The sequence below is a fragment of the Lutra lutra genome, chromosome 2 (genome assembly GCF_902655055.1).
Source record: "Lutra lutra chromosome 2, mLutLut1.2, whole genome shotgun sequence".
NCBI lineage: Eukaryota > Metazoa > Chordata > Mammalia > Carnivora > Mustelidae > Lutra > Lutra lutra.
Genome location: NC_062279.1, coordinates 102,773,734 through 102,796,670, shown reverse-complemented (window position 1 = coordinate 102,796,670; position 22,937 = coordinate 102,773,734). Strand labels below are relative to the sequence as shown.

At 37.2% G+C, this 22,937-nt stretch overlaps 1 protein-coding gene across 2 annotated transcripts in view; it reads right to left on the bottom strand.

The window, feature by feature from the left end:
* The window catches only part of BANK1 (B cell scaffold protein with ankyrin repeats 1), a 324,478-nt gene that overhangs the window by 204,904 nt on the left and 96,637 nt on the right, over positions 1–22,937 (bottom strand). For both annotated transcript variants that reach the window (XM_047718087.1, XM_047718088.1), the window contains exons 4-5: positions 22,699–22,837; positions 12,652–12,791 (exon numbers count right to left, since the gene is read on the bottom strand). In XM_047718087.1, coding sequence (XP_047574043.1) covers positions 12,652–12,791; positions 22,699–22,837 — 279 coding nt within the window. The remainder of the gene's footprint in view (positions 1–12,651; positions 12,792–22,698; positions 22,838–22,937) is intronic.

Here is a 22,937-nt window from a genome sequence, read left to right as displayed (position 1 = left end):
ATGATCCCAATCTTTTGATAATGGTTGAGACCTGATTTAGGACTGAGAATGTGATCTATTCTGGAGAATGTTCCATGTGCACTAGAGAAGAATGTGTATTCTGTTGCTTTGGGATGAAATGTTCTGAATATATCTGTGATGTCCATCTGGTCCAGTGTGTCATTTAAGGCCTTGATTTCCTTGTTGATCTTTTGCTTGGATGATCTGTCCATTTCAGTGAGGGGAGTGTTAAAGTCCCCTACTATTATTGTATTATTGTCGATGTGTTTATTTGATTTTGTTATTAATTGGTTTATATAGTTGGCTGCTCCCACGTTAGGGGCATAGATATTTAAAATTGTTAGATCTTCTTGTTGGACAGTTCCTTTGAGTATGATATAGTGTCCTTCCTCATCTCTTATTATAGTCTTTGGTTTAAAATCTAATTGATCTGATATAAGGATTGCCACTCCTGCTTTCTTCTGATGTCCATTAGCATGGTAAATTGTTTTCCACCCCCTCACTTTAAACCTGGAGGTGTCTTCGGGTTTAAGATGAGTTTCTTGTAGGCAACATATAGATGGGTTTTGTTTTTTTATCCATTCTGATACCCTGTGTCTTTTGATTGGGGCATTTAGCCCATTCACATTCAGGGTAAGTATTGAGAGATATGAATTTAGTGCCACTGTATTGCCTGTAAGGTGACTGTTATTGTATATTGTCTCTGTTTCTTTCTGATCTACTTCTTTTAGGGTCTCTCTTTGCTTAGAGGACCCCTTTCAATATTTCCTGTAGAGCTGGTTTGGTATTTGCAAATTCTTTCAGTTTTTGTTTGTCCTGGAAGCTTTTAATCTCTCCTTCTATTTTCAATGATAGCCTAGCTGGATATAGTATTCTTGGCTGCATGTTTTTCTCGTTTAGTACTCTGAATATATCATGCCAGCTCTTTCTGGCCTGCCAGGTCTCTGTGGATAAGTCTGCTGCCAATCTAATATTTTTACCATTGTATGTTACAGACTTCTTTTCCCAGGCTGCTTTCAGGATCTTTTCTTTGTCACTAAGACTTGTAAATTTTACTATTAGGTGACGGGGTGTGGACCTATTCTTATTTATCTTGAGGGGGCTTCTCTGAACCTCCTGGATTTTGATGCTTGTTCCCTTTGCCATATTGGGGAAATTCTCTCCAATAATTCTCTCCAATATACCTTCTGCTCCCCTCTCTGTTTCCTCTTCTTCTGGAATCCCAATTATTCTAATGTTGTTTCGTCTTATGGTGTCACTTATCTCTCGAATTCTCCCCTCGTGGTCCAGTAGCTGTTTGTCCCTCTTTTGCTCAGCTTCTTTATTCTCTGTCATTTGGTCTTCTATATCGCTAATTCTTTCTTCTGCCTCATTTATCCTAGCAGTGAGAACCTCCATTTTTGATTGCACCTCATTAATAGCTTTTTTGATTTCAACTTGGTTCGATTTTAGTTCTTTTATTTCTCCAGAAAGGGCTTTTATATCTCCCGAGAGGGTTTCTCTAATATCTTCCATGCCTTTTTCGAGCCTGGCTAGATCCTTGAGAATCGTCATTCTGAACTCTAGATCTGACATATTACCAATGTCTGCATTGATTAGGTCCCTAGCCTTTGGTACTGCCTCTTGTTCTTTTTTTTGTGGTGAATTTTTCCGCCTTGTCATTTTGTCCAGATAAGAGTTTATGAAGGAGCAAGTAAAATACTAAAAGGGTGGCAACAACCCCAGGAAAATATGCTTTAGCCAAATCAGAAGAGATCCCAAATCGTGAGGAGGGAGAAAGGGGATAAAAAGAGGTTCAGAAAGAAAAGAAAAGAAAAGAAAAAAAAGAAACAATTAAAAAAAGAAAACCAATAAAGAAAAAATATAAAAAGGAAAAAAAATATATATATATTAGATAAAGTAGTTAAAAAACATTAAAAAAGAAAGGGTAAAAGTTAAAAAAATTTAGCAGAAGAAGTAAAAAAATTGAAAAAGAAAAGAAAAAAAATTAAATTAACTGCAAGGCTAAAGAATCATGGGGAGAAAGCCATGAGTTCCGTGCTTTGCTTTCTCCTCTGGAATTCCGATGCTCCCCTTGGTATTGAAACTGTACTCCTTGGTAGGTGAACTTGGTCCTGGCTGGGTTTCTTGTTGATCTTCTGGGGGAGGGGCCTGTTGTAGTGATTCTCAAGCGTCTTTGCCCCAGGAGGAGTTGCACCGCCCTTACTCAGGGCGGGTCTGAGTAATCCGCTCGGGTATGCTTTCGGGAGCTTTTGTTCCCTGAGCGCTTTCCATAGAGTTCCGGAGGGCGGGAATGAAGATGGCGGCTTCCCGGTCTCTGGCCCGGAGGAGCCGAGAGCCCGGGGCCCCACTCCTCAGTGCGCCCTCAGAGAACAGCGCCCAATTACTCCCGTCACCCTGGCCTCCGACCGCGCTCCGAGCTGACCGAGCCTGCGACCGGTTCAAGGTAACCCCAAGCTGAGAGTCACTCCTCGGCTCTGTCTCTGTAGCCGGCTTCCCTGTTCTAATACCTGTAAGCTCTGTGACACTCAGACACCCCCAATCCTTCTGTGACCCTGCAGGACCTGAGGCCACGCTGACCCTGCGTGGGCTTCACCCCGGTTAAGCCTCTGGAGCGATGTCCCTCAGCGGAACAGACTTTTAAAAGTCCCGATTTTGTGCTCCGTTGCTCCGCCGCTTGCCGGGAGCCGGCCCCTCCCCCCGCAGTCTATCTTCCCGTCGCTTTGGATTCACTTCTCCGCCAGTCCTACCTTTCAGAAAGTGGTTGATTTTCTGTTTCTAGAGTTGCTGTTCTTCTTCTCTTCGATCTCCCTTTGGATTTGTAGGTGTTTGCAATCTTTAGATGAGCTATTTAGCTTATCTCCCGCTACCCGAAGTAGTCTCAGCCTGCTACTTCTCCGCCATCTTGACTCCTCCAGCTTACATAACATATCTTAAACAAAATTTCCTACTGTAGCTTGTAAAGAAAATGATGGGTAAAGGAGCAAAGCAAATACTTGCCAGGGTTATGCAAAGACTTTTTTTTTTTAAAAAAAACATTATGAGTATTTAACTCCAAACAGTTAATGCAGTAACCTAAATAAGTGACAGAATAAGATAAAGGAGATATTTTTCTTTGTCATATTAATTTTTCTAAGTTTTAAGTGAGTCAGTTCTTAGAATTTCAACCTATGTCTGACCACAAATGCAAAAGTAAATATGAAAATATAAAACAATGCAGTTTAAGATGCTCTTCAAATATGTTCTATTTATTATTGGTTCAGTATTCAGAGTTGTGGCATCTCTTTACATAGCACAAAAATGGTATTATAATAAGAAAAAATGTCTCAGATCTGAGAAACCTGTGTTGAAATTCCTGCTCTAGGACTCATTAGCTATGGACCTTAATGATACTTAACTGACAAAACTATTTAAGAGTTTAAAATGTGTAAAATCTCCAGTACATATTAATTCCCTTTTCTCTAAATAATATAATGTGAGCTCTCATACCTACTCATGAAATGCAATCACTGTGATTTAGAATAGCACACCAGTCTCTAATGAGGAGACTGCTCCCCAAACTTGTTTTTGTAGCAACTGAAGAAAATAGTTGTTTTTTTCTTTCTAAATTTTTAAATTCAATGGCCCATGTCTTATAAATCAATTAGAAGGTAGGTTTGGCTACTGTGGTACTGAGACCCAAAATGCCAGTGGCTTAAACAAGATGGAAGCCTATTTCTCTTTAACACGAAAGCCTGGAATTAGGCAAACTAATTTAGGGCTGATTAAGGCATCCGGGCTCTATTGGGTTCAGTGCTATACTTCCTCTTCATGCTCCTAGCTAATTCATCCATCACTCCCATGTTGTTGCTGTAACCAGTTAGAGACAAAAGTCAGTGAAGGAGAGACTCCACCCTTCTTCAAAGGACATGATCAGAGATGTGCACATATCTACGGACATGCTCCCAGCCACTGGTTAGGTAGTTAGATGGCTCTACCCAGCTTCAAGGGAATCAGGAAGTGCAATATTTACCTGGGCAAACATGTGCCCAGATAAAGTTATATTATCATATAAGAAAGGAAAAAGAAATTCTGGGGGGACAAATAGGAGCTTCTGCCATCTCCATCAGTCATGCATAAACGTTATAATTTAGGTAAAGGCAATCTAATAAAGTTAAAAAAAACCTTACCAGAAATTGACTGAAGCTTGATTATGCTGAATTTTTCAATATGACCCCTCATTTACATAATGTCAAAAAGTCTCAAAGCTTTAATTTGACCAAACCTGAACAGACTCAAAAATAGACATATTTAATGACATTAATGATGAAACAAACAAAAGACCAAAGTTCTCCTAATGCAGGCATTAGAAAGAACAGTCCTAGGAACCATGAATCTTCTCACCCTTACCTCCCTTTAGCAATTAATTTGTAACAACTTACTGTTAAATAGGTAATAACACAAATTTTAAAACAAAAATTGCCCTATAATATCCAGAGAAATGTCTTTCAAAAAAGACTTCTCTAAATAATGCCATGATTTCCTAATTTTTTGAAATTATTTTTTGAGTTGTTTAAGGTACTAGTTCCCAAGGTAGACTGTTAGAATTAGTCTCATTATTTTATATTCATTTGGTTTTTCCTTTGTCTTTCCCTTCTTTGTCCTGCTTTTTCTATTTCAGTCAGAAACAGCACTCCTTCAGCCAACAGTCCAATAACCTGAGCTCTGAAAAAAGGCTGTGCTTGTACGATGGGGAAGCTGGTGGCTGTTGGAATAAGGGGCTCTGATAGCTGGGTCACTTCAGTTTGGGAGGGTAACTTAATGTATAAAACACCTCTCATTCTTTTGCCCAATGGAACAGGCATTCAGTAACCACATTTCTGGCAGTGTACTTGGCTCTGGAGATGAAACAGGGAACCAAATAGATAGGATCTCTGCCCAAAATGACCTTGGAGTTTAATGAGAGGCAGATATTAATTTGACAGATATTATACACAGAGATATCAAATTGGAATGTGATCAGCGCTACAAAGAGATACATAGGGAGATGTACAAGTTCAAGGGAGGCTTCACTGAAGAAGAGAAGCTGGAATTAAAATTTGGAAGATGAATTAGAATTAACTAGCGGAAGTCAGTGAGGGGAAAGGAGATTGGGAAAATGTTTCAGTTAGAAAGAAGAGCATATATAAAGGTCCAGTAGTAGGAAATTAGGAACTAAAAGTCCAGGAACTGGAAGCTGACTAGTGTGTCTAGAGTGCAGAGAAAGAGGAATGAGAGTGAGATTAAGCTGGAGAGAAAGAGAGGAGGCAGCGTCTACAGGGCCATATTGTTCATGTTAAAGATTTTCTTTTTTTAAATCCACATAACCTTTGGAATGCACAAAAGGGTTTGAGCAGGAGCATTGCCGGCTGAGATCTTTCTTTTTAAAAGACTCCCTCTGACTATGGACTTTGAGATGAGTAGGTCAGGTGCAAGAACACATGGCGGAGGACCAGTGAGGAGCCCACTGGGGTTCAGGCAGAGGAAAAGCAGAGGACGAGGTGCTAGAACTGGAGGGATGTGGAGAGAAGTGAGCAATATTCACGGAGTAAAACTGATATGGATTGAATTTGTCAGGTGAGACAGTAGAGGGTATTAAGGAGACTCTTATGTTTTTGATGTTTAAACTGGACAATGATGCCTATCCCGAGTCAGAAAGACTGGGAAAACCACATTTGGATTGTATTTTGTAAGTGGATGAGCTAACCTGGGCAAGTGAATATTTATCAGGAAAGGAAGAGAGTCTAAGAATTAAATATTGAAATTGTAACTTTATTTTCTAGATCATGGAAAGAAGAGATTACAAAGGATATTGAGAAGAAAAGGTGAAGGCAGGAGAAGGAAAACCAGAAAGATAGGGCTTTTTTTTTTTTTAAGATTTTATTTATTTATTTGACAGACAGATCTCAAGTACATGGAGAGGCAGGCAGAGAGAGAGAGAGAGAGAGAGAGAGAGAGGAGGAAGCAGGCTTCCCGCTGAGCAGAAAGCCCGATGTGGGGCTCCATCCCAGGACTCTGGGACTATGACCTGAGCCAAAGGCAGAGGCTTTAACCCACCGAGCCACCCAGGTGCCCAAGATAGGGCTTCTTGAAAGCTAAGGGGAAAAAAAAATCAGGAAAGTGAGTTTGGTCAATGGTATCAGTTGCTGCTGAAAGTCAAGTTAAATTGAACAAGAAAAACATCCACTGGATTTGTTGTGTAGGACTTGAGCAAAATTGACATACTATATTTTTTGTGTGCTGCTACTTAAGGCAATATGGTTGACGGCTAAATGGCTGAGAGGGGTGGGAGGGAGAGAGGCAGGATTCTTAGAAGTTGAATTTTCCTTGTCAAAGATTTCTTTTACTTCATTTCCTGCGTCTTGATGCTGTTTACTGTGGAAGCATAGTTTGTGAATGCTAAACACAATTTAGAGTTCCCAGATTACATATTTACTTTATTGCTTTATCTTATTGTTGATACTATAACTATTATTAGGAAAGAGGCCCACAGAATGCATAATGACTTTTTAAAAATGCCAACAAACACATTTTTGCCACAAGGATTTTTCAGTCTTCTAATTTCCAAAGGGTTATTGATGATTTGGGATTCATTCCAGAGGCAGATTCTGTAATTTTCCCTAATTGTCTTGTTATGAATAATAGCAATGGAGGAATATTGTTAACTGTATTTGACTTGTGCTTTGTTTTCTGGATTGTTTAAAAACATTCTTTATGGTTGAAGAAGATCTGAAGCCTCTAAAGAGCTAGATATTAAAGCAGAAGGCTGCCCTCGAATGAGGTCATTTACAGGAAGCACTGACGTGGACACACAGACATCATCTGCAAAGGGCAGTCAAAGCCACCCCAAGAGGAGAGGGGAATATAAAAAGCCAAAGAGATACTTAGTTGGGGAGAAATAAAAAATGAAGGGAGTATTTATTTCCACTGAGTAAGCAGAAACTATAAATTAAAGTGGCATTAATAAGATACATGCTAAACAACAGTGAAACATAAGCTAAAATGAATGGGGCCAATATGGACTGAGATGGCTTATAGGATAGAGAATTAATGGGAACTAAAACTATGGTTGTGTTCATGGCTAAGTAACTCCATTCAGAAATACTTATTTTTTCCCCGACAATAGCTACTGTAACTGCTGTTAAAGTTAACTAATTTATTTTTTATTTCCTAAATAAGTGGATGAAGGGACCAAATGATATGCTCCTGTTTGACTCAATGATTGGTAAGTGAGCTGAGGATTGTTGTTTAAGTCTGAACTATCCAAATAAGGCATCAGTAACCATTGCTGAATCGTTATCCCAGGTGGAGGCATGGCACAAAATGTCACTTATTTTATCAGTAAAATGCAAGTTTCGATAGATACGCCTTAGTTTTACTGATCCATTCTAATTAAGGGCATAAAAATATGAAAAAAGGAATCCAGAAATAAATGCCCCTATGGTACTTCATTTTTTCTTCCCCTCCTCACTTCAAATATTTCATCAGAAATAGGAAACACGTAATAAAAGTGGTGAAAGATACATGAAATTCACATCATTTCCTTCTCTGCAGGGAAAATTGGGAAGAAGTGCTAATACAAGTGAAATAAAGGGTGCATGGAGAACCCTTGCAAGCCAATCCTCTTTGGTGAGAGTGGTCAGAATCCCCAGTTGAAGTATTTATTTTTTGTCATAAAACTGTGGAATATTTGAGTCAGAATTGGCCAATGCAGATCATATATTCTAGCTTCCTCCACTGTACATATGAGGAAATTCCTTCCATACTAAAGAGAATGAGCTCTCATGAAGAGATTGCTGATTCGGTTTAAGAAACTAACTCCTGCACTTGCACCACCCAGAATGAAACGGTTCTCCTGTGCTATGCAGTCACTTTCCAGGAAAGGGAAAGAAAAGATAACACGCAGCCTTTTTGAAAGAGTGATCGTAGATCGTAGATCGTAGGCATTTTTTTTGAGTAGCAAACATTACTGAATATTCAAAAGAAAGGGAAGACTAGAATCTGGAACCCTGTAGCTGTTAAAAGTCCGTAATAAGCAACATGGTGAACATATGGTTCATTCCTGAGGTAGAACATGAAAAATGTATAGCACAAATTCTCCACTTTTCTGGTATCCAGGGCCTCTGAGTGTTCTTCATTTTCATAAATACCAGATTCACTTACTCAATCTGAGGAAAAATTAAAGTGTATTTTAAGAGGACAGTTTTCATTCTCCTTCTTATCATTTATATACCTGTACTATAGTTCTCCACTTACGTTTTCAGTTAGCACTGGAGGACAAAGCAAGCACTTGTGTTTTCCCATTTTGTCTCAGGGTGTCTCATGTGTCAGGAGCCAATTGCAGGAAAGTAACTGGGTATGCGAGGATGAAAAAAACCTACAATGCCCATGCCTTAAAGAAGGGGGAGAGAAGGAAGAGCTTAATATGTGCTAAGAGGGAGCAACCATGGAGGGCTAAACCATAGGACTCAAAGAGAGAATTAAGAAGACATGGAGGGTATGCTGTGGTAAGAGCCGATGTTGGGAGAGATGTGGGACTCTGCAGCCTGATATGCCATTCAGGGGATTTTGCACCTTATCCAGGGGGTCAGCAGAAGTCTGTAGCAAGGGAGCATCTCAGATGACACTAGCATTATGGTGAAGATAGATACTAGATGGTTCTGTACTGCTCATCAACAGAAGCTGATGAAAAGAAGAAGAATGGTGTCCACCAGTCTTTCCAAGGAGACAAGGACATTAAAAAAAATTACTGAAAGGCTTTGGGGTGAATCTCCTGAATCACCTGCTAACATCTGAATTTAACCTTGTGATAAAACTAACTTTTAAGAGTACGATTCACAACTACAAAACTCCTCATGATATGAGAGTTCCTTATGTATCTTCCCTCATCCCAACTGTACTTGGGTTCACACTATATTAAATATATGCAAACAGCAAACCAAAGATTGAATCATATATATAATTTAATAAAAACTGGAAATGATGTGTACCCTAACATGAAAATAAGATTTCAATGAGTATAAAGCAAACTGTGCAAAATGATTGATACAGGCAGCACAAAGGTATCATTGTACCAACAAGAAATACAACAAAAAAGAATTATTTAGTACCACTTCAAAAACTCTTTTAACAGATAGGATGCTAATGATTTGATCAATAATTGCTATGTTCTTTTAGCATTTTGACCTAATTTGTTTTCTTATATTGTATCTAGTTGTTCCTATACAAAGTTAGCTTTATGGTTGTCCCAGATGCTTTTGTAAATAGAATGAAAATCTCAAAGGTTTTAATTATCTCAGTTAAATGGGAGTTACCAGTATATCTAACGCTAGCACTTGAATTCTAATTATCTCCCCAAGTTGGACTCTGGATTTTTTTCATTTTTTCATTGAATCTCTCTTAAATTTGTTGTTTTAGGTAATGCTCTGGAAATTGTACGTTTATGAGGCTACATGCTGGGATTTAATATCTACCCAAAAAAGATAAAATGATTTAGGGAGTTAGATAATTAAGGCAAATTAGGTAAACTATTTAAAACCTAATGGACATCATTAAAAATAAACTAAGAAAATAAAAAAATCTCATCGTTTCTTTTCTCAAATGCACAGAGTGGTCATTTTGCTATATATCCAACAGCTTTTAAATGATAATATAAAGTTTCTTATTACAAGTTCTAGGATTACTGAAAAATAAAACCCACAGATTTCTCATTAGTATTCCTTTCCTCAAATTCATAGGATGTTCACATTATTATATGCCCAATAGCTTTTAAGTGATTACAGGAAGTGTCCTACTACTAATTTTTTTTTTAAAGATTTTATTTATTTATTTGACAGACAGAGATCACAAGTAGGCAGAGAGGCAGGCAGAGAGAGAGAGAGAGAGGAGGAAGCAGGCTCCCCGCGGAGCAGAGAGCCCGATGCGGGGCTCGATCCCAGGACCCTGGGATCATGACCTGAGCCAAAGGCAGAGGCTTTAACCCACTGAGCCACCCAGGCGCCCCCCTACTACTAATTTTTAAGATTACTTAAGTCACATCTGCCATTAAAATTTACAGGAAAACTAAGGATGGCTCTTACACTATGCCATTTCAACAAAGTAGATCAGATACTGAAGAAATTAAAATCTGGTAGTATATTTTCTTACAAATGTATGATAACTACAATGAATAAAATTACAATGCATGCTGTTCTTTGACTAGAGATGTTCAGTCAACTATTTGCAAAATATCCAAATTTCCCAATTAAGTGACAGAGTAGCAAGTACATGAAAGAAACAATTACTGTAATGTTCTATGCTGGCATGGAAAAGCAAACCTTTTTGCACATTTTAAAAAATGTAATCTGCTTGGGAACAAAGCCAAACGTCAAAAGGGAAATCCAAATGCCTGCAAAGGGAAGCACAGCATGGGCTGGGCCACCTCATTTGAGGCTAAACAACCCTAACACACACCAAGGAAATGCTCCTGCAGTTCCTTCTTTTTCATCAGGAGTAGAGTCTGCCTTTCACTATCTTTGCAAATTCATAGAAGGGATAACTCATGTGGTCCAAGTGCCGGTGGACTGGAGAACCCCATGCCATTCCTGGTCTAAGATTTGATAGAGGCTGACTGAATGGTAGCCTTTTCCCTCCTTCAGGCCTGTGGTAATACAGCTCAGTCTGGTCTGAGGTCTCAGTCTCAGAATTTGTTTGATCTAATATCATGACACATCCACGTCCCCTGACGATAGTACCAAACTCATAAGCCTATCTAAAGTTGTGCAGATCAAACTAAATACTCCTAATGTCTCTTCTTACCATGTTGTGGTCTGCTGTCACCAAGTTAGAGTAATTGTACCTCTCAATATTCACTCAGGTTCAAAGTGATTCTCCCCTGAGTAAAAGCCTGTATTAAGCTGTGACTGTCCAGGATCCTTCCTTTTGCTAGGCCACCAGGGACAGGTGAAGAGGAGAACCCTAAGATGTAATCATAACCTTTTCTCACCTCTCTGTTCTGACACTGAGTGTGAAAAGTATTTTCTAGCTATCTGAAAATGATACAAAACAGTTTTTATTCACTCAAAGCTGTAAAACGAACCATGACTTGGCATAATAAAGCACTCTGAAAAATTGTCTGAGTAATACATTATATTTAATTTTCTTGCATATGAAAGTTTTTTTCTCCACAAAGGTAAAATCCATATAAAAATGTGTTTGGGCGTTCTGCTTTACTTCTATGCTAACTGAATACTGATAATGCAATATATCACTTTTATTAATCTTTTCGCAATGAATGGAATTTTTAAAGTGGAAGATAAGGTAGACTTGTCACAATAAAATGAAACAATCTGTATTTCAAGCTAATACTTTTGTTTTTGCTTTGCAATTACAATATGGATATTTTATCAAACGTCCTCAGACTCACCAGTTTGACAAACGGTACTTTATTTCCTGAACCTTCTCTAAGACATTTTTACCTTTGCCATTGTTCTAACAGAAAAATGTGTCACACAAAATAAATAACAAAGCCTCCAATTTCAAACTAGTTTAAACAGATAAGGCTTCGTGACAACCTGTCAGCCATATTATCATTGATGATTTCGTTATAGAGTGTTTTGTGGTAAATTTGAAGATCTCATTGTTTAGCTACTTCTTTTTCACTTTTAGTCCCTTTTACCCTCCCTGTCCATGCCAGAAACCCAAGGCAATTCAGTAAAGGTTATAATCTAATTATCAAGTAGCTTTAAAAAGAAATTTCATTTATTTAACTCTGAAAATGTGATGGAATAAACACATAAAGGATAAATGTTCCACATTAAACAACTTTCTTTTGAAAGTGGGTCAGGTAACAAAAATAAATAAACAAGTAAAATGCAGAAGTGAAACCAATGGTTTAAGAGTAATCAAAATGCAACTGTTGTATTCTCTACTGATGAAGGCATCGGCAGCATCTCCATTTGCCTGTAAACGCCTCAAACAAGGCCTTTTGAGAAGACTAGAAACTCCTCACCAAGTCCTCTTTGCTGAATAATGCTTTGTCACACTAGAGAAAGAACCTGGGGCTTGCAAATGCCTCTTTGCACACTTCCCTGAAAATCTGAGCAGTTCTGGAATTCCTAATAAACACTATCAATTTAAAGCAATAATTTTCACTTTTGGGTAACAGGAATAAATGAAACAAAGAAAAACACACTGAGCTTGGAAATTTCCACATGAAAATAACAATTCCTAGATTAGTGCCCTGGGCTCCCTTTCCGGTAGTACTCTTGGTTTGTCTGACTCCTGAACCTCAATGACCTGACTTTTATATTGCACTGTCCAGGTCTGGATAAAGAGGGTGTTTGTTTCTCCAGAGTTCAGCCTAATCCTTCTGTCTTTCTTTATCTGCTCCCTGGCAGCTTTAAAATTAGTCCATCACAAAAGCAATTTTATAACGGAAACCTGTCTCCCAGTGACATTATCTGGAATGACTTTTAAGTTAAGCAAACTAATTCACCTGCATCTCTGCACCACAGAAATCCATTTCCTCCCTCCCTACTGATGCGTAATTCACTCTTATTCAACCAACATTCAGACTTTATATCAAAGCATGCATTCTGTTATCCAGCATTGGCTCTTTGGCTTGTTACCAACCTTGTGGGAAGATCCACCTACCTGGCACACACTGTTTCCTGGATGTGCCACTCCCAGTAGGTTTTCCTTAGGCTTTGCTGTTGTAGAGTATTTCATCTCTGTTGTGGCCTTAATGACTCCATCACAGTAGATGCGGACACTGACAGTGCCAGCAGGAAAATCTTGGAAACGCAAACAAGAGTTAGGAGCTGAGTATGCAATGCATGTATCCTGTTTTTGTATCTTTTAGAGAATATGAAGGAATATTTAAGAATTCATAACAATTTTACTGACTTCTAGCACTAAATGTGTTCTTTTTTATCCTTCGTATCCAAAGAATATAATGTACAATTTTAGGCTTAATTAAATAAAACATTACAAGATTAGAACATGCTAAAATTATGGTAAAAGCAAAGCCCTAAATCCTTTTTCCCTACTACTAAACCTTCTTTTTTTGGTATAATCTATAATTATCTTTACATAATACTTTAGAATATAGAAGGATACAGTCATTCATTTAAAGTTGTGTATCTGTTAATAACCTTAAGAAAATTCTCATTTATTATAGGCAAGTTTCTCAAAGTTGTATTTGGAAAGAGAAAAAATAGGACTCAATTGAAATTATGAAACTCTTATGAAATTGATTACAGTGAAAAACTTGGGAAGGTGAGGTTTAATACCCTGCTATTTAAGCACTATTTATACTATACATTCATCAAAACCACATATTTTTTTAAAGATTTTATTTATTTATTTGAGAGAGAGAGCATGAGAGCGGAGAAGGTCAGAGGGAGAAGCAGACTTCCCGTGGAGCGGGGAGCCCAATGCGGAACTCAGTCCCAGGGTCCAGGATCATGACCCTGAAGGCAGTTGCTTTACCAACTGAGCCACCCAGGCACTCCTCAACAAAACCCTTTTTGAGAACAAGTTTTTCTGATATGATGCCTTGTGAATTCTGCACTAACATAAGAACAGAGTTAGAGTTTCCTAAGAATTTTGGGATCGATATGAAGGAATAACAAAAATCATTTCAGCAAGAAAGTTATTTTTGGTTTATTGTAACAAAAGTAAACAAAATTAAGCCTTGAAATCCATTTGCTTTTAAAAAATTCTGACTCTCTGTCATGGAGATATTTCCCGAATTCTCCTGGAAAACTGTTACCCAGACATCTGGGGGTTGGATTATAAGCCCTTTGGTACAAGATCATAAAAACCTATTCTAACTCAGGCACCTGATGAAGCTTTGAATATTTAAAAGTTTCTAAGGTTTAAGCATTAATTTTACTTTATCTCCTGAAGAGATTAAAGGACCTCTTATAATTTTGCTCAGAGAGATTTAAAGCTAACAAAAGCAATCTTAAGCTTAAGTAGATCAAGAAGCTGTAATTTTCTCTTTCCATATTTCTTGACTAGACACCTAACCTGTATTATAAAGAATATATATGTATAAAAGTTCTCTCCTCCCAAAATAAGTCCATCCAGAAGATAATGTAAGAGAAAATGCAACAGAGGTACATCTCATCAGTTGAAGCTGCCCACATATAGTAAAGACAGTTCTGGAGTTACTCTATTCAAAGGAAATAAATTTTGGTAGATTTTAGAAAGATGATTTTTTTTTAAAGATTTTATTTATTTATTTGACAGACAGAGATCACAAGTATGTAGAAAGGAAGGCAGAGAGAGAGGGGGAAGCAGGCTCCCCGCTGAGCAGTGAGCCCGATGTGGGGCTCAATCCCAGGACCCTAAGATCACGACCTGGGCAGAAGGCAGGGGCCTTAACCCACTGAGCCACCCAGGCGCCCCTAGAAAGACGATTTTGAAAGAAGATATCGATTTTGTTTATCAGAAAAGAGATTAGAGTTTGCAATGGGATGATCACCTTCTGAAAGAAAATTGGGTGATGAATCATGAGAGATATAAAATGAGAATATGTGCCTGGTAGTTCTTTGATACAGGATGCTTAAAATATCCAAATTCTTTAAAATCTAACTTGAAAGCAAATGAACTGATTTTTGATAACTTGTACCATTAGATCTATTGATAATGATGTTGATTTTAGAATAATCTTCCCAAGAGATGTCCTTTGAAGTACTGTCTTTGCTGTATTTCTTATCTGTTGAATGTCGGTTATTAAATCAAGACCTTGGAAGATTCCTTATGGATTCATCTGGCTGGGATGTATTAAATATGTATTGTTAAATATGTATTGTTGAATTGGTCTTTTCATAAACAGCACCCTGTTCCACTTGAGCGTTATTTTATTTTGAGTGTGGCCATTAATGTACCTACATTTTATAGCTCTTTAATAAAAGTAAAAGCCAATTAATTTAAGGACTCAGAAGAGAAGGAAAGTGAATTCTGCTACTTGCTGTCTAAAGTCAGGAAGTAACATTTTTTTTTTAAAGATTTTATTTATTTATCTGACAGAGAGAAATCACAAGTAGGCAGAGAGGCAGGCAGAGAGAGGAGGAAGCAGGCTCCCTGCTGAGCAGAGAGCCCGACGCGGGGCTCGATCCCAGGACCCTGAGATCATGACCTGAGCCGAAGGCAGCGGCTTAACCCACTGAGCCACCCAGGCGCCCCAGGAAGTAACATTTAACACTGGAAATACACACAAGTATAAGTCAAGATCACCAAAACAAGCAATGGTATTAGAGTCAGCAATGGAGAGGAAAAAAGGCTTATAGTGTAAGAAGATGGAACTTCTTGCCCACATCAAACACAGATACATAACAAAGCAAATTTACAGAGGAGCAACAGCAAAAAAGAAATTCTACTCAAATTTCAAATCTCAAGGCCCAGGCCATTTAAAATTCTTTGTCAACCTGCACTGACTCTGGGATTTAAGTGGTCTGTCCTTCCAGATGAGCGACAACAGACTGAAACAGTTTATGGAAAACATGATCTAAAGTGTTTTTGAATAGTCAGAACTACCTTCATTAATTCTTTAAAAATACGTATTTCACAAATCCAATAACTTAAGAGCTGTTTGCTTTCTGTATTTCTACTTTCTGTGAGGCTGTGTTCCTTTATCAACCAACTTAAGCCTTTTATCACATAGTAAACCTTACATGAACCTACCTAATGTTTCCATGGGAACTGAAATCAATATGGTTTTCTTTTGATTAGAATATTATTTTTTTATTAAATAAATATTGGTGGCTTCAAAACTTTGGTCATACCTAAAAATTGGTAACAATTTAATATATATTAAAACTGCTCTCCTCAATTATGATAGAAAAACTTCTTATCAGTTGTTGTTATTTATCTATGTAGGTTAAGCATAATATTTGGCACACCTTAAATAAAGTATTTTTGAACTCTTTTAACGAAATATGAAATTATAATTTACATTATCCAGGACAGTTTCTTAATTAACAAGAGATTCTATATCTTTGTGGGTATTTTTACATTTCTTTCAACTTTTAATTGGTTGTCCCCCTGCCGTGCAAAGTATTTTTCTGGCTGAGCTACACATACCAGAGGAATACCATCTTCCTTCTGAGTAAACATTAGTTAATATTTCTAGTTTAAAGACTTCACGTGTATTTTTATAACTTTTGGCATTAGCAGAGACTACTGCAAGTTCCTGAGTAACTTCGAATTCCTTTAGCACAAGGTAGTTCCTGTCAGTAATAAACTTGTGGATACCATTAGAAAGGTGTGTATTTTAGAAAACCAAGTAACTATAAGTGTATGAATTTATTAATCTGAGAAGAAAAGAAGATAGAATTAGAGGATATTTTGTCAAAAAAATCGGGTTAAGCTATGGAAGTATGTGAGAAGGGAAAGATACCATTTAGAAAAAGGGCATCTTAAGATTTCTTCACTGGTTGGTATAATTGTACTTGAATATAATTTTGATTTTTTTCTGAATTGTTACCAAAATTAGAAAGAAACATACATTTAAAAAGAACATTAATACAGCAAAGAGTTGTGTTGGTTGGTGAAAAATCTGAGAGCTCTGAGCACTGTAAGTAGGTCTCAGAGTATGTGACATGCCTCAGTGTTGAGTATTATTCACACACTTAAAATGACTAAGAAACTCTTCAAAGAAAGGAAGGAATAATACGAAATAATTGTTTTATTTTACATAATTTAATTAATTAATTAATTTTATTATTAATTAGTTTTAAGAGGTACTATTTTCTAAAAGAGAATGTTAGTTGCCTATCCCAAAGTTTATTCTCATTTTAGAAACAGAATCTTGATTTTTAATTAATTAATTATTTATTTTTTTTGCTGGGCACATGACTATCTAACTAAAAAGACTAGATTTTCTGTTCTTCCTTATAGCTAGACATAACTTTGGGATTAAGCTCTGATTAATGGGATACCAGCAGATGTGTCTTGTAGAAACCTTCTCAATTTAGTAAAGCCTTCTTTATCCCAGTGTTGTGTTGATAAACTGACTTTCCAAAAAGAAAATTAAAAAGATATGATTTATAGTTTTTGCCAATTTCTGTGGTGTATATACTTCCACCATGGCTGATTTCAAGCAACCAAAGACTATGGACTGAATTATGTTCCCTCTACCCCACAATTCCTATGGTGAAGCCCTAACCCTCCAAGGTGACTGTATTTAGAGATAAGACCTTTAAAGAGATAATTAAAGTTAAACTGAAGTCAGAAGGTAGGGCCCTTATCTAATAGGACTGGTATCCTTATAAGAAGAGAAAGAGACACCAGAAGTGCCATGCACTGAGAAAAGGCCATATGAAGACAGAGCAAGAAGGTAGCCATCTATAAGCCAAGGAGAGAGATCTTGCCAAAAAACAGTTTTTTGCCCCTTCATCTTAGGTTTCCAATGTCCAGAAAAGTGAGGAAAATAAATTTCTGTCCTTTAAGGCACCCAGTCTGTGGAATTTTGTTATGGCAGCCAGAGGAGACTAATACACGAGGTAATGTCACTGAATATGAAGTAGAGAAGAGATGCATAGAATTGACTTTTGCAATCAGAGATGGTGATAGAAAACCACTGCTTTATCAGGCTGCTCAAAATTTGGGAGTGATAGTAAGGGTCTTAGAAGCCATCTTGCTCCATGATGATTATGGCTATATACCCTAGGGACTATGGAATGGTGACTAGAAATAATTCTGCTCTGGGACAATAGTGTGAAGTGTGTGAATAGTGTGAAGTCCTCAATACCAACCAGATTTAGTACACGAAGCTCTGGCTATTGTACAAGAGAGTATTTACAGAAAGAAAACCACATTTTGAGTAATATGGCTGATTAAATCATGACCCAGATGATCAGAAATCAAATCATATGAGCAATTTTTCTACATCAGAAAGAGACTGGAAAGATGGAGGCCATCTTTTGAACTTGATGTATTCGTAATGGGGAAGGATCCCTAGTATGTTTCCACTTTCATTTTAGATCTTTCCATCTTAACTTGGTATTCAAAGAAGTATAGAAAAATTTTTTTAGAGACTTAAATCTGTATAGACTCTCTCTCTCTCTCTCCTTAAAGATTTTATTTATTTATTTGACACAGAGTGAGAGAGAGAGAGAGCACAAGCAGAGGAAGCAGCAGAGGAGAGGGAGAAGCAGGCTCTCCACTGAATAGGGAGCCCAATGTGGGGCTTAATCCCAGGACCCCAGGATCATGATCTGAGTCAAAGGCAGACACCTAATTGACTGAGCCACTCAGATGCCCCTGTATAGACTTTTATTAGATAATGTGAGATATTAATCAAGATCTTTCCTGCCCCTAGAAATCACCAATGAGTTCAGGGATTATATATGAGATAACATAGAATTAGGAGCTTTCTTGAACATGAATCCCCAAAGGTGAAGGGGTATGAACAAATTTGGTGGCTTTCATATCAAGAGATATAAACAGAGGACTGAGAGAAGACAGGATGCAATATAAGGAGTACAATACTTAGAAAGATGATCCCCATAAATTTTTATTTTTATTTTTTTTAAAGATTTTATTTATTTGACAGACAAGGCTCACAAATAGGCAGAGAGGCAGGCAGAGAGAAAGAGGAGGCAGGCTCCCCAAGGAGCAGAGAGCCTTGATCCCAGAACCCTGGGATCATGACCCCAGCTGAAGGCAGAGGCTTAACCCACTGAGCCACCCAGGCGCCCCCCCCATAAATTTTTAAATGGTTTATCATACCCTATCCAGAAACTGAGGGTGAGTTATTCCAGAAAAGCCACTCCTTATGTTTAAAGGAATTACTAGAGGGAAAGATTAACCCTTTATTCTTCAGCTGGATATTTAAGGGTTGTCTTGTATCTTATCTCTCTTATTTCCAAATGTCTATAAGTATTTAAAATGTAATTAGAGAAATTGTTTTATCAACAAGGAAGTTGAGGCACTATTGGGACTTTTCTAAAGTTACCCAGTAAATGGCGCAAAACAATAAAAACAGCTCTTTTGGCCACTAGTTAATTGTTTCCTTGGCTACACTAAAGATTCTGGACAAATCACTAGCCTTTAAAGAGCATGCTGGATACTCTCTTATTCCACAACTTGTGTAGAGAAAAAAAGAACTCTGTTACACTGTGCTGTTCAGTGCTGTTCAAGGAACTTTCTGAGAGGATGGATATGTTCTAATGAAGCACTTAAAATATGGTTAGTGCAACTGAGAGAATTCATTTTAAATTGCATTTAATTATAGTAAAGTTTAAATAACTAGTGGTGGCTAGTGGCCACATTGGTCAGTGTACCTACAAAGCATAGTTCTCCACCTATGATTTGTGACCCACTAACACATCATGGTTACAGCTGAGTTGGTTTTGACTGGCACTGAAAAGAAATAGTTTCTATCTCTCTATTTATATTACCCATATGTTTTTGCATGTTTTTCACTTTTCCATTTTAGTCCTTAACACATTAATAATAGTTATTTAAAATTCCCTGTAAGATAATTCCAACATCTGTGTCGCATCTAAGTCTGGCCTGATATTTGCTTTTTTTCTTTAGACTGTGTTTTTTCTTGCTTTTTGGCGTGTCTTATAATTTCTTGTTGCAAACCAGATATGCTGTGTCAGGTAGAAAAACTGAAGTAAGTAGGCATGTAGTGAGAGAATTAATAGTGATCTGGCTGAGAGAGGGGCCATATTTCATGTTTGCTACAGCTGTGGATGCCAGAGGTTTCAAATTCCTCTATTATCCCTGTTTTTGTCTTTCCTTTTGACCTTGGGCTTCCCTAACTACTCCTCCTCAGAAAGATTCTGCAGCTTGCAGTATTTCCACCTTTAACCTTCTGCCATTATACTGAGACCTTTTTGTGGTGGTAGTCAGGTTGTGGTGGGGGGAAGCATTCTAATCATTTCTTGTCATTAAATCTTGGTCTTCAAGTGGGCTGGTATCTTTAGGCTGTCACCTTCACAAGTGTTTCTCCTGTGGCATGAATTTCTTTCCCCACCCCAAGTGAGGCAGAAAAGCTAGAGAGGGCTACAACAAGATAGATATCCTTCCCCAGGGGGGATAAGGCATTGGTAAAGTAGTTTCCCTGAAGAGTAGGCTGTTGCTATGGAGATTATACGGGGAGTATTTCACCATGATTATTTTTCCTCTATCCTTGGCAGAGCCTCTAGAAGATCTTCCTTAGAGCTTCACTATGTGAACCTGGTAAGATTCCTGGAGGTGACTCCCTCAAAATTAGGGATGTTCTCAGGAATTTCTTACTCTTGAGCTATTCACACTCTACCCTTAGTAATTGATCAAAATTACCATTTAAGTGTGCCTACCACTTTATGGCACCAGTGACTTCTGCTCCAGCCAAGCAGATCTTAGATGTCACTCTTCTGATTTACTTTCCTTTCAAGATTCTGGGATGGTGGTTTGCCCACAACCTTAGTTCTCTGAGGAGCTCAGGAAAAGTCACTGATTTTCAGTTTGTTTAGCTTTTTCTTGTTGTAGGAATAGGAGTGACAACTTCCAAGTTCTTTACTTATCAAGGCTAAAACTGTTACTCTCATGACAACTTTTTAAACCTTTGCTTTAACTATATTTCTGAGTATGTACTGAGTTATAATGTAAAATGTAGCTCTTGCTAAGGTTACAAAAATGTTTAGAAACAGTAGTATGAGGCAGAAAAAATAAGACTCTGGGGCCACTTCTGTGGAGGCATGTCCCACACACTTTCATGGAACCATCCTATATATTCCAACACCTGGTAAGAAAAGTTCTCATTAATTTCCAGAATGTATTAACTGAAAATAAGAGTAGGAAGGGTTAAATAACATAACTGGCAAATAGTGGTTCATTTATTTTTTTACTACAAATGTGCTGTGCAATCACATAGCATATGGCCTGGCATAACTTGAAAAATACAGACTATTAGTTTTCTGCTTTTCTGAAAAACATTTGAATTTTGACATAATTTGTTCTTTGTATTGCTTTTAGCTACAGGTAAGCTGAACATATAATCTTAATGTGAATAATTTTACTTGACACTTTGATTTGCTATTTGGGAAATATTATCTAAGTACTTCTTAATTTGCAATATTGATTTTGCTGTAGCAATTTTAGTTTAACTAGATTTAGTTTAAACTTGAAAACTAATTAGTTAGAAATTAATGTTCATTAAATCATTTTAAAATGTGGCATAAGTAAATAAGGGGCTTTTGGAAGAAAAAGAAAAGAGACAAAGTTCTTTCTCATCTCACTTCAGCATATCCTTGCCCATAACAGGGAACAGTGTCTGAAATGTTTGTAAGTGCCTGGTATATAGTCCTTCCCTTTCTATAATTCAACTCTGACCTAACCTGTGCAAGGAAATCCATAGAGGAGATGCATGCTTTTCATAACACAATAGAAATGCTTATAAATGTTCTATAAATGGTCTTCATAATAGCTACCTTCCAAAAGAAAAAAAAAAGTTCAGGATGAATTTCACATCATATATAATTTTAAATGCTTTTTTTTTAAGTTTTATTTATTTATTTGACAGAGATTACAAGTAGACAGGCAGGCAGAGAGAGAGGAAGGGAAACAGGCTCCCTGCTGAGCCGGATGAGGGGCTTGATCCCAGGACCCTGGGATCATGACCTGAGCTGAAGGCAGAGGCTTTAACCCGCTGAGCCACCCAGGTGCCCCAATTTTAAATGTTTTTATTACATGTATAGATTCATAATAAGATTGTGTACTTTTGGGTGCCTGGGTGGCTCAGTTGTTAAGCATCTGCCTTTGGCTTAGGTCATGGTCCCAGGGTCTTGGACTTGAGTCCTGAATTGGGCTCCCTGCTCAGTGGGGAGACTGCTTCTCTCTCTTCACTCCCCCTGCTTATATTCCCTCTCTCGCTGTCTCTCTTAAATAAATAAATAAATAAATAAAATCTTAAAAAAAAATTGCGTACTTTTTTTGGTAAAAAGTTTTTACAAATTTCACATTTAAAAAGTATCACAAGGTAATTTTATTCTCTGATTGTTAAATGATATCATAAATTCAAAAACCAAGTAGTCCTACATTTATATCAAAACATTCAGAAATTAACATAGTAGACTGTGATTTTAGTACAATTATTGTGGCAGGTGTGGCTATTCTATCTGGAATTTTAAATCTGCTACATTATCATGCTACAAGCAAAGGGGGATAATAAAATGGTTAACCTCATAAGTTAAATAAGGAAAAGAGGGAAGATTATATATAGAAATGGTACCATGATGATAAATAGTGAAAAAGAATTATGCTTTCCAAAGCATCCAAATTCACGAGCTTGGCAAAAAGAAAAAAAAAGACAAAAGAAAAAAAAAGGAAAGGATAACATTCATGAATGAAAATCCAAATGCTCATTAATCCTATTAGAATAAAGCATATAGTTTTAGTTCCATATTTAATCACTGATGTATATTAACGGGCTTTCTGCTGACATATTTAAAACGATGTTCTATTGCAGGCAGTCATTTCACCACATGGTCCACAAGCTAATTTCTCATAATTTACACATTCATACTTTTGGGAATCCAGATTACTAATAACCACCTTGGGTATGTGAAAGCTACACACAGGAAGCACCTGCAGAGCAATCTTAGTTTCTGTAAGGAAGTGAAACCATTTATCATAAATTTATTGAAAGAAACTCAGGATGATGTTTTATATTTATTAATGCATAAAAAAGTTTCTTACCTAAAGCTTTCATACACCAGATTGTCTTATTCCAACGGGTTGGCTGTGTCCTAATGCGTTTACTATTTGTTGTAAATTCAACCTCCACAGTATCACCAATGACTTCATCTCTCAAAATAATAAATATTTCACCAGGATTCTGTAAGATAAAAAATATTACCCAATTAGGGTCTTGAAAAGGTTTATATTAACCAATAGAACTCATTATATTTATTAATGACAGAATCTGTGCATAATTG